This window comes from Zalophus californianus, chromosome 13, assembly GCF_009762305.2.
Source record: "Zalophus californianus isolate mZalCal1 chromosome 13, mZalCal1.pri.v2, whole genome shotgun sequence".
NCBI lineage: Eukaryota > Metazoa > Chordata > Mammalia > Carnivora > Otariidae > Zalophus > Zalophus californianus.
The window spans coordinates 19,998,636-20,010,954 of NC_045607.1; the positions used below are offsets into that span (position 1 = coordinate 19,998,636).

Here is a 12,319-nt window from a genome sequence, read left to right on the forward strand (position 1 = left end):
TTGAAGGCTCTTGGCACAATGGGCCTGTGGGCCACTCCAGTAGATAAAGCCTTCTGAGAGCAAGTCCAGTGGGGATGAGCAGCTGACCCAGTCCCTTGTAAGGGCAGACAACTCGCACAAGGACATCAAAGGCTCTGAGAAGCTCAACCCAAAAGAGACCCATTTCGCTTGTGACCCAGCCTTCCCAAATATATTTAGCCACCGAAGCCCATTTTAAAAATTCTTTAGTATCCCTCAAAATTGGTGATTGCCCGGAACCCACTTTGGGAAATGCCACTGTCACCCAGCCCACCCTACGTCAGAAGGGCAAGTGCTCAGACCGTGGGGGCCAGTGTTCCGAACGAGGATGGGGTAACGGGGAAAGAAGCCACAGGTGGCTCCTACAGGCCCTGCTCCAAGCCCAGGCTCCCGACCCCAATGACACCTCCCGACGCCGAGGCTGTTGATAACATCGCAAGACCTGCTCTTCAAAATGTGTCTATAAAACGCCTGGGCTGACAGCTACACAGGGGCAACCACAGAGCCCACCTCACGAAGAGCTGAGGGGCTCTCTTTGCCAATTTACAGAGAGCCCCTCAAGTCTTCATCTAGGTTGGGGGGTGGGGGGGTGGGCTCTCATTTACAGAGCACCTACTATGCGCCAGGCATGGTCCACACACCTTACACCCATGGTCGCCCCCAGTCCTCCCGACAGAGCTCTGAGATCCGCACTGTCATCCCCACTCTACAGGCGAAAAGACAGGAAAGTGCGGTTGCCCAGTTCCAGAGCTGAGTGTACTCCTAACCCGTCGGATGGCAAAGTAAGGAGAGTTCGTTCCTGGGGCAGATGCAGTCTCTTGAAAAAGGTCTGGGGTAGGGAAATGATTGCTTTCTCCATCTTAATCCCTGTGCATTCCTTCAATGCTTACCCGTCTGTGGAGGTGTTCCATGCAGCCTAACCAACATCTCAGTACACAGCATGGAGCTTACAGACCCCTACCATTAGTCTCCTACTGCTCAGCTGACGGTGCACATTCGGAACAGCTCTCCGGGCATTAGCACCTCGGGCCGAAAACCAAGCGGGGGGCGGGGGGGGTGCCGTGTGCAGGCAGGGTCGTACCCACGGAGCACGGCCTGCTAGCGGGATGGGGGCAAGGACAACTTCCGGCTCTGACAGGCAGGGCCCTGCTCACCCCCTGCTCTCCTCTGCCCTGTGAGCCCCATAAGCCATCCAGGGCACATGGCGGCAGTCAGAGGCACGTCAACAGCACAGCTCCCTAGATGCGCGGAGGCCCAAGGGCCACCACAGACCACACACAGCCACAAGGTCAAGAGTAAAAGCAAGATGTGAAAGCCAGGATCCCCTTATTTAGTTGAGCTAATATCCACCATCAAAGAGCCCACGATGACCAGTCTGTCTCCAACCAATTTATGACTACTGTTGCAAAAATACAACAGCTGTTGGCTTTTCTCAGCACGGTACCTGAAAAATCATTACCTTCAAGACTGACCACTTACTCATCTTTTGGAAGACCTAAGCACAATAAACTTATCCTCAGACATTTTTAAGAACCAAATCTCTGGGGCGTCTGGGTGGCTCCGTTGGTTAAGCCTCTCTGCCTTCGGCTCAGGTCATGATCCCGGAGTCCTGGGATCGAGTCCCGCATCGGGCTCCCGGCTCAGTGGGGAGCCTGCTTCTCCCTCTGACCCTCTCCCCTCTCGTGTGGTTTCTCTCTCTCTCTCTCTCTCTCTCAAATAAATAAATAAAAGACTTAGGAAGAAAAAAAAAAAGAGAACCAAATCTTTGCCCCAAATTAGCCTCCTGAACCACAGAGTAAAGGTAGGCACAACCATCTCATGGCTATGTGGTTGGTCCAATCTACTAGTTCACTTAACTCAGGTCTCAGGTCTGAGTTTGATCGCTTATGTATTTCTCTAATTCGCTTTGGGCCTCCTGAGGGCAAGGAAAGGCCCACGGTCCAAGGACAACGTCATGACTCTTTCTTTACCCCACACCCCGGCGGCAGGCAGCCCAAGGCTCAGTCCACCCAGATATGAATGAGGATTCCTGACAACCGCTACTCAGCATCGGGGGTGTCGTAGGGTGTGTCTCATCAGTTTTCCGGGGCGTGGGGCTGCTGAGTACCTTTCACGGCCTGACACCCTCCTGCAGCCACAGCCCCTTCCTGCACAAACTCAGAACACACTGGAGCTGGCGTCCACCACTTTCCTGCTGGGCTAGGAGAGGGGCTTCACAGGTAGTACCAGGCAGGGGGAGGCTAAGAGAACAGAGCTCTGCTTCACGGGGAGCAGCTCTTCCTAGACATGTGTTTTTAGATTTGGTTTTTCAGGAAGACGGGGGATGCAAACTCATGCCAAGAAGGTCCAGGCAGGTGATGTAAACGGATGAACGGGACTGGATGCAAGACAGACAACAGCGTGATCACAATGAGACATGACACCTGCCACGTGGCCACTGTGTTGGGGAGGCAGGAGGGAGTGGTGAGGACCACGGAATACCGGGCAGTATGTGTTCTATTCAAGGGGGCCGCCGTGGCTCAGCCCCAAGCCAATTGCTACCTTCCAGGAAAGTGGGTCCACCACTGCCAGAGCTGATTTTTCAACGTCAGCAAGAAATCAAACGTCTTACACAAAATCTCCTGATGCTCAAATGTTGGCAGTTAATTAAAAAAAATTTTTTTAATTCCTTAGGCTATGACTTGGGAAAAAAATACTCTCCTGCTTAAAAAAAAAAAAAGTTTGCAAACCATCAAGCACAAACCCTCTGATTTACGGTAAGAAAACCCAGGCTCAGAGAGGCTATGTGGCTCGCCACGGTGAGAGCCAGCTAAAAGCACAGTGAGAGGCACCCAGATGTGTCCCAGAGAGCTACGGGACCTCCACTCGCTCTTGCGAGGGAACAGACCCCAGGCACAGCGGTGGCAGGTGGGGGCGGGGTGAGGAGTGGTGAAGTGTGAGCATAACATAGGCCATCGGTACCTGCGGTCGCCTTGCTTGCTGGAGATCCCGAGTTTGGAGTGCGGAACGTCTGGGTTTGGGTGGCTGGAGGGGTGCGGTGTAAGAGGGTGGCGCATCGGACCACGGAGGCCGGAGCCTTTTTCCCCGACTGGTTCGTCTGGGTCTTCGCTGCCACGAAGCGTGGAGACGGGGAGACCTCCGGATGCGAACACTCAGAGCCCGTGTCTGGATCGTCCGGTGGCTCCCACCCGGGGGCAGTACCTGAGAGGGTCACGCTCTCAGTCCCCGTGGGCCCTCGCAGCAGGCCGAGTGAGTGGTCTCTTGGGCCACAGAACCCCATGCTCAATGGTCAAAACCCCTTCTCGGTCCTTAGAGAGCAAAGGCTCTCGCTCTCACTCAGAGCCTAAGAAAGTCCAGGATTCTAGAACCTTCCCCAGCTTCTCCTCGAGGGAAGCCTGATCGTCAACCAACACTCAAGAGTTTCCCAGACGCCACTGACCAGCTCACTGGGAGGATCACCCATAACCCTCAACCAGCCCAGGCTCTTGGTGTCTAAGAATGCAGCCTATGACCTGTGCTTGGGGCACCTGAATTGTCAACCCAGGCCCAAGAGCATTTTCTAGAACATTGGCTCTGAAGTCTCTTTTCCTTCCAAGGCAGGCTGGCTCAAAAGTAATGACAGAAAGCAGAGAGACAGGGACATGCCAGGGTTGACTGGTGGTGGTGGGGAAAAGCAGAGGGGCTCCATGTAGCCCCGGGGTTTTAGGGGAAGGGGCACTGATGGACTTGCCGCTCTTGGGGACAGCACTTAAAGTCTACACGCTGCTTGCACCAAAGTCAGTGCAGCAGTTCCCGGTGGTGTCTGGGGAAGTCTGGGTCACCATTTCCCAGACCCCCTGCCTCGTTCCCCTGAATCCTCTGCAGAAGCTGGAGTTGCTGAGAACTAGGGGCTGACCCCAAGGTGGTCTTCACGTCTGGCGGTCCCGGGCGGGCAGCAGTCCAGCTCCTTCATGCCGCCCGGGGCCCTAAACCAATAGTGGGAGCCAACCCCTGAACCTGGCCACACTCCCGCGTTCAACAAAGAACGGGCGGGGGGGGGGCAGTGGTCTTCTGGCTCAACTGTAACTCTCCCCCCGAAGGCAAGAAGGGGACCAGGCAGCATGGGAAGGGGCCCCTTCGGTGCTGCTGCCCCCCTGCCTCTGGGGGTGGAAGAGGGGCCTCACTATACCCTAGTCCCAGGACAGTGTCCATCCTCAGCATCAGACACTCCACCCACTGCTTTCAGGGCCAAAAAATAAAAAGGCACTTCCTGACCCTCCACCTCGGGCCATTCCTGGCACCAAGGAAGAAGCCCAGGCCTAGAGAAGTGGGAAGCAGGGCTTTGCCCAAGGTCACATAGGAGAACACACTCTTCGGTGCTTTGTTCACCAGCCTGAGACACTGAGATGAGCTCAGAGGACTCGGCTGCCCTCCTGTCCTCTTGGAGGGTACCCCCTCCTCCATTCACAGTGGTGGCCAGACGCCACGAGCTAGGGCACGCTCCCGTCACAGCCCCCTTAAGCAAGCCCTCACCCGCCCCACCCCAGCCCCAGGAGGAGTCCCCAAGGCTGCCATCCGCAGAGGATATGGGTGGCCCTCATGTTTCAACTCCCATTCTCTGGATCCTGGCTTTCTTAATCAGACAGAGAGGTTTGGCTGGGGGAGGACACAGCCCTATGTTCCCTATCTCTCTCTCTCTCCCTTTTGGAGCCAAGTACCTTGGAGGTCCCTGGAGGCCAATCAAAAGGGTGGCTTGTCTCACAATTTCCAAATGTTTTTAGACAAAGAACAACGTACACATCAAAGTCCATGGTATGTGTCCAGAGTTCTATCTCTGAGCTCCCCACTACCTCCCTAAGGCACAGTTTGGGGACCGAGTGTGGAGCAAGATGGACCCACCTCTGGATGCCAGGTCCCTCCCCTTCGGTCTCTGTGGTCGTAGCCTCTTATTAACTTCCCTCTCTTAACCTCAGCTCCCCCCACCCACGCCCCTTTTGTTCACCAAGAAAAATGGTGCGACCAGCCTCTCACGGGGATTCTGTGAGAACCCAAGAACACACAAGACCCCAGGGTACATGGCTCTTCACATGGAAGCAGCTATTACTGGTATTTTTGACGGATAAGGAAACTGAGGGCCAGAACGTTTAGTCAGTTTAAGGGCCACACAAAAGTCCGTGTCAGGATAAGACAGGAGTCAAGCTTGTCAGCTACCGGAGGGGGCCTCTGCACAAGGACACGTGGTCTCCTTTGGCCTCAACCCACACGTCCCAGGAACCTGGGCACAAGGGACAGAGAATTTCTGAGCAATACACTGAGCACGTGGCTTTCATTCCTAAGCCCCAGTCTCTGCCCTGAAGGATGGTTTCTAGAAGACCCTCCGGATCAGTTCTTCCCAAGGTCTACAATTCCTGATGTCAAAACCCCGGCCCCCTCCTCCCCTGTGGCAGGGAGCTCAGGGACACCCAGGAAGCACATGATATAAGAAATCTTTAGGAACCTGGCCTGGGACTGGCTCGTCTCTTGCCTTTCCCATTGTCTAATACCCTCTCTCTCTTCCAAGCCTTGTGGCCTGGCCTTTGCACATGTTATTTCTTCTGCTGGAATGATCTTCCCTCCAGTTTTTGCCTGGGTAACTCGTGCTGGTCCGACACACCTCCACTTAAGCATCGCTTCCTCTGGTACCCCTCCCTGACACCTCACCTGGTCATGTGTCTTTCAGTCTTTCCGTCCCCTCCCCTCGCCCCTTCCAAGAACTGATCACCACCCATACTGATACATGGTGTTATCTTTTGACTGGGATCTCTCTTCCCCAATAGCCTGAATGCTCTGTGAGGGCAGACTCTGCCAGCTAGGCCCAATCACGCACTCAGGACCTGGCACATTCCCTGACACACAGAAGTGCTCAAGAGGTGTTGTGGAATCAGAGAATCAACGCGTGAATGGCCAGAGAAGCAAAACTCAGAACCACTTAAGCAGAGCACACAGCAAAGACAGGATGTCGGAGAGGAGACATGAGAAGCTATCTCCTGTGTCACCCTCCCATCAGCCCCAGAGGTCTATCTAAGGCAGAGGGGTACTCAGAGCTCAGAGAGGTACAGGAACCACTCCAGGGTCACAGAGCAGATAGGGACGGAGCAGGATGAACTTCCCAGACTCAACAGTCTGCTCCATCTGTGTACCTTCTCACATGTAATGTTATCAGGCTGGAATTCCTACCCAAGTTCTCACCAGGAAAAGAAGAGCGAGCTTCAGACTGACTGGCTGACTGCCCTTATAAAGAACACACATGAGATGTTTACATCTAAGAGATACTTTAAAATAAGAAGAGTACTGAGGTCTCTCCTGTCTGTAAAGCTGAATATTCAACAAGAGCAAAAAAAAAAAATTCAGAGAATGTAAGGATTTGAGAAGAGTAACCATGGGGTTACCGAGAGCGTACAGAGACCAGGGGGGGCTCCCTGAAACCTTCACTAGGCGGAGGACGGTGAAGATGCATTCGAGGCAAATGGGAAGAGCGTGCGCAAAGGCTGGGGGTGGGAATGCGCGGGAGCTGTGGCGCAAAGAGTCTCATTTGGGAATGCCTCCTCATGGAATTTCATCTTAGGAAGAGAACTGGAGACCTTACTCCTCTGGCCATCATGGAGTCCCCGGTGTAGGAGTAAGCCCTCCCCCAGATTCAACTGTGAAGCTGGACAAAATACACGAAACAACAGTTTTCAGACCTTGAACAGGAGGCAGCGCAGGGCTGTGATTCACAAGGGAAGACCTGATGTGAGATCACTCCAGTCTCTGCCTGGACACCTTCTGGACCACGGCACGGGGGGTGGAACCCAAAGAAGGCACTGCAGTCTGGCTGAATGGAGGAGACAATGGTCAGAGTTCAAGGCTTCTGAGGTGGTTAGAATTGGCAGGGCAGAATAACGAAGAGAGGGGAATTTTGAAGGAAAAAAAAAAAAAACAGAACTCCAGGAATGTGCAGAGGGACCCCCTTAAAGTATTTGGCTGGATGCCAAACTGATTGTACAAAAGGAACCTCTGAAAAGTCTGGCAGGTAACCGCTGCTGGGGGCTGCGAACCGAGAAGTCTCCCAAGATGAGATGTCTGAGTTCCCATCTGCCACAGAAGACAGACCTCGTTGAACACCTCGAGCGTTTAGTTTGGGACCCAGAAAGGCCAGGCCTTAGAAGGATTACTCTAACGCCAGAATAAGAACAACTGGAGACCCACCCTAACAGTTTAGAAACAAACCTTTGAGGTATGAAGCCGATCTGTAAGTAAAGTAACTGCCTGCCATAACAAAATCCAACACTTTTCAAAGGAAGATAAAATTCAGATGCTCAACAAAACACTGCAATGTGCAGCACAGAATAAAAAAATTACTTGTGAGGTGAAGCAAGAAAATGTGACTAATAATCAAGAGAAAAATATCAGTCAACAGTAACATACAGAAATGACAGGGATGACGGAATCTGCTGACAAGGACCTTAAAACAGCTTTCACAGATATGCTCAAAGATGTAAAGGATAATATGAACACAATGAAAAAAGAAACGCTATAAAAGGGAACCAAATGGAAATTACAGAGATGAAAAATAGGGTAGCTGAAAAAAAAATTCACTTGATGGATTTTTCTAATAAAACAGATTGCATACTAGAGAAGAAAAGAACAGCAAACTTAAAGACGCGGTACCAGAAACTATCCAAATTGAAGCTCAAAGGGAAAACGGGGCTGATAAACTAAATGGAGCTTCATCACCAAATGGTTTAACACATATGTAAAGTCTCAACAGAAGGAAGATTGGGTAATAAGAATATTTGCAGAAATACTGGCTGAAATTTTCCAAATCTGATGAAAAATATAAACCCACTGAACCAAGGAACTCAATGAACCCCAAACAGAATAAACACAAAGAAAACTATACACCAAAATCAAACTGCTAAAAAAACAGTAACACAGAGATATATTTAAAATCACCCAGACAAAAAAGACACATTGAATAAAGAAGAACAATCAGAATAATCTCTGACTTCTCATCAGAAACAACATAAACCAGAAGATAAAAGAATGACATTTTTAAAATGCTGAAAGAAAAATTTCTCAACTTAGAATTTAATATCCAGAGAAAATATCCATCAAAAGGACAGGTGAAATAAAGACATATTCAGTTCAGAGATTCTTTCACCAACTGAACTACAATATAAGTAAGCGTTAAAGGAAGTTCTTCAAGGAATGAGAGAAAATAATAGATGGAATGCAGATTCATACAAAGGAAATAAAAGTACAGGAAGTGGTAAATATGTTAGAAAATAAAAAGGCATTTTTCTCATTTCTTAGTTAACAAATAACTGACTGTTTAAAGCAAAAAGAATAATTGTTGGGTTTATAACTTAGGTACGCACAGACATATGATAAGAGTAGCACAAAGGACAGGAAAGTAGAAAATGGAGGTGCACTGTTATAAGGTTCTTAGTGACGTTATGAATTAAATTTGTGGTAGATCGTAATACATAAAAGATATACATTATAAACCACAAAGTAACTACTAAAGAAAAAGAGATATTAGCTAGAAAACTAATGAAGGAAATTTTTTTTTAAGTTCTCAATATTAAAGAAGGCAAGAAAAGAAGAAAAAATGAACGAGATGGGCCAAACAGGAAAAACAAGACAAAATATACAAAATACAAAAAATATGAAATAAAAAATTCAACCGTATCAATAAATAATACTAAATGTAAATGGACGAAACACTTCATTTAAAAGGCAGGGATTACCAGACTAGAGAAAAGAGAACCAACTACATGCACACACTTCAAATAGAAAGACACAGAAAGATTAAAAGAAATATACCATGTAAATACTAATCCTAAGAAAGCTGTAGCAGCTCTATTGATATCAGGTAAAGTAAATTTCAGGACCACAATTATTACCTGTTAAATAAAGAAATTAAGAAATGAAAAGATAAAAGTATCAAACAATTTTAAAAGGGTCATCAAGACCTAACGATCCTAAGTGTGTGCACCTAAAAGCAAAGTTTCAAAGTACATGAAGCAAAAACTGACAGAACTAAAGGGAGAAAAGGCATATCCACAATTAGAGTTGTAGATTTTAATGCCTGCCTCTTAGTACTTGATAGAACAAGCACTTTTTTTTTTTTTAAAGCCTGAAAAGGTATAGAGATTTGAAAACCATTATTAACCAACTTCACTTAATTGACACTACACTCAGGGAATACTCCTCCCAACTCATTTCTAAGAGGCCAGTTTTACCCTGATACCCAACTTACATTACAAAAAAGAAAAGTACGCTACTGGTTGGAATGCAAAATGGCATAACCCCTCTGAAAAACAGTTGTTTCTTTAAAAGTTACACGTACACCTATCGTATGATCCAGCTATTCCACTCCTAGGTGTTTACTCAAGATTAATGAAACCAACTGCCCATACAAGTACACAAATGTTCAGAGCAACTTTATTTGTATTAGCCCCGAACTAGAAACAACCCAAATGTCCGTCCACAAGTGAATAAAGCAAACTGTGGTATGTGTATCTACACAATGAAATACTCATCAATTAAAGGGAATGAACTACTGATACATGCAACCATGGATGAATCTTAAAACAATCATGGTGAGTAAAAGAAGCCAGACCCCCACAAACACACAAAAAAGGTATATGCTGTAAGATGCTATATATGCAATATTCTAGAACATGTAAACTTATCTACAGTAACAGAAAGCACATCAGTGTTTGCCTGGGGAGGGGCAAGTGGTGAGTAAGGGATTATAAAAGAACACAAAAAAACTTCAGTGATGGGTGTGTTTGGTATCTTAATTGCAGTGATGATTTCATGAGTGCATACAACAGGCACTTTATTGTACTACAGGATGCCTCAATACTGTTTAAAAAAAACCTCACCAGAAATATTTATCTTCTTGATTATGACCACCATCAACAAACCATTGATATTCATGGGGCACGGCTAGTTCTAGGACTGTAGTTCCCTAGCCTTAAGAAGTCAGTTTTGGGAGTGATATTAAAAACTATGTAAAGGGGCGCCTGGGTGGCTCAGTCGTTAAGCATCTGCCTTCGGCTCAGGTCATGATCCCAGGGTTCTGGGATCGAGCCCCACATCGGGCTCCCTGCTCTGTGGGAAGCCTGCTTCTCCCTCTCCCACTCCCCCTGCTGGTGTTCCCTCTCTTGCTGTCTCTCTCTCTCTCTGTCAAATAAATAAATAAAATCTAAAAACCAGGTAAAATTCTGGGGAATTTTAGATAGAAATGATCAGAAAGTATGTTCTTGAAAGCAAATAACTCTACAAACTACCCTAGGTCTTAAAGTAATTTACATACCTTTCCAAGAAAAAGAAGTTTCATAGAGGAAGTCACTCACTAGGCAAAGAGGAAACATCCTAACATTGTAAGTTTCTTCAGTTCATTTCATAGTTGGGACTCTCTGATAGTTTTAATGTGTTTTAATAAAGTATAGGCATGGTGATTTATTTAAGAACAATGACAAAAAGGGCGCCTGGGTGGCTCAGTCGGTTAAGCGTCTGCCTTTGGCTCAGGTCATGATCCCAGGGTCCTCCCTTGCTTGGCAGGGAGCCTGATTCTCCCTCAGCCTTTGCCTGCTGCTCCCCCTGGCTGTGCTCTGTCAAATAAATAAATAAAATCTTAAAAAAAAAAAAAAAAAAAGACAACAACAAATCAATCCATGTAATATACCATATTACCAGAATAAAAGAATCCTAGAATCATCTCAATAGATGGAAGAAAAAAGATAAAACAGTGATTTATGACAGAAAATTTCAGTAAACTAGAAATAAAAGGTAACCTCCTCAACTGATAAATGGCATTTATAAAAACCTACTTCAGCAAATATAATACTAACTGATGAAAATGATCACTGTTCATGGTGAAAAACTGAACCCTATGATTAGGAAAACGGCAGAAATACTCAATTCTTCTATTCAACAATATACTGGAGGGTCCTAGTATAGTGAGATGAAAAAAATAAGAAGAAGAATACAGACTAGAAAGAAAGAAGTAGAGCTATCTTTATTGGTAGATGAAATCAGTATGTACAAGGAAAATCCTAAGAAACTGACAAAAAAGCTATTAGGACTAGTTCACTATTAGTGAACGTAGCAAAATTTCAGGACACAAAAATCAATACACAAAAATTGTGTTTTTATGTAATAGCAACAAGTAATCGGACAACTAAAAATCATAGTAGCAAAAAACAAAGTACTCAGATAATTTCATGAAATATGTGTAAGACTTCTACTCTGAAAAATATAAACTATTGCTGAGAAAAAAAGACCTTACTTGGAGAGATATACCATATTCATGGATTGGAATACCCCGTATTATTATGATGTCTATTCTCTCTAAACTGGTCTATAGATTCAGGGTAATCCTAAACAGAACCCCAGTTGGATTTTTTTTAGAAACTGGAAATTAGAAATTCCCCTCACATTTATACGGGAAAGCAAAGTTCCTAAAATTGACAAATATCCTACTAAAAGGACAAAGTGGAAAAACCAAGAGTACCTGAATTTAAGATTTACTATAAAACTCCAGTAAATAAGACCATATTGGCATAAACATAGACAGAGTGACAAAACAGAAATAAACTCATATATACTTACGCATGCAACTGATTTTCAACAAAGGTTGCAATGCAATGCAATGCAATGGGGAAAGGACAACTCTTTTAACAAATGATGGAACAACCAGAATCTCCATATGGGAAAAAATGAATCTCAACTCCTACCTCTCACCATTCACGAAGTTAACTTGAAAAGATCACAGACCTAAATCCAAAGGCTAAAATTATAAAGCTTTTTTTGTTTTTTTCTTAAGATTTTATTTATTTATTTGACAGAGAGAGACACAGCAAGAGAGGGAACACAAGCAGGGGGAGTGGGAGAGGGAGAAGCAGGCTGAGCAGACAGCCCCGCGCGGGGCTCGATCCCAGCACCCTGGGATCATGACCTGAGCCAAAGGCAGATGCTTAACGAATGAGCCACCCAGGTGCCCCTAAAATTATAAAGCTTCTAAAAGATAATTAAGGAGAGTATCTTCACAATCTTGAGGTAGCTAAGATATTCTGGGTAGGACCCAGACAGTACTAACCATCGAAAAAAATTGATAAATTAGACTCTGTCAAAATAAAAACCATTTATCAAAAGATACTGTATGAAAATCAGACGGCATGCTGAAGACAAGGAGCAAATATTCACAGTATATAAGACCTGGATCTAGAATATATAGAGAGAGCTCTTACAACTTAATAATACAAAGACCAACACCCCAACCACAAAA

General features: G+C 46.1%; 1 protein-coding gene across 7 annotated transcripts in view; it reads right to left on the reverse strand.

Annotated features, from left to right (window-relative positions):
• The window catches only part of ZNF618 (zinc finger protein 618), a 179,283-nt gene that overhangs the window by 24,317 nt on the left and 142,647 nt on the right, over positions 1–12,319 (reverse strand). For 5 of the 7 annotated variants that reach the window (XM_027616619.2, XM_027616618.2, XM_027616617.2 and 2 more), the window contains one exon: positions 2,980–3,219. The exons of the other annotated variants lie outside the window; for them this stretch is intronic. In XM_027616619.2, coding sequence (XP_027472420.1) covers positions 2,980–3,219 — 240 coding nt within the window. The remainder of the gene's footprint in view (positions 1–2,979; positions 3,220–12,319) is intronic. 7 annotated transcript variants of the gene reach the window in all.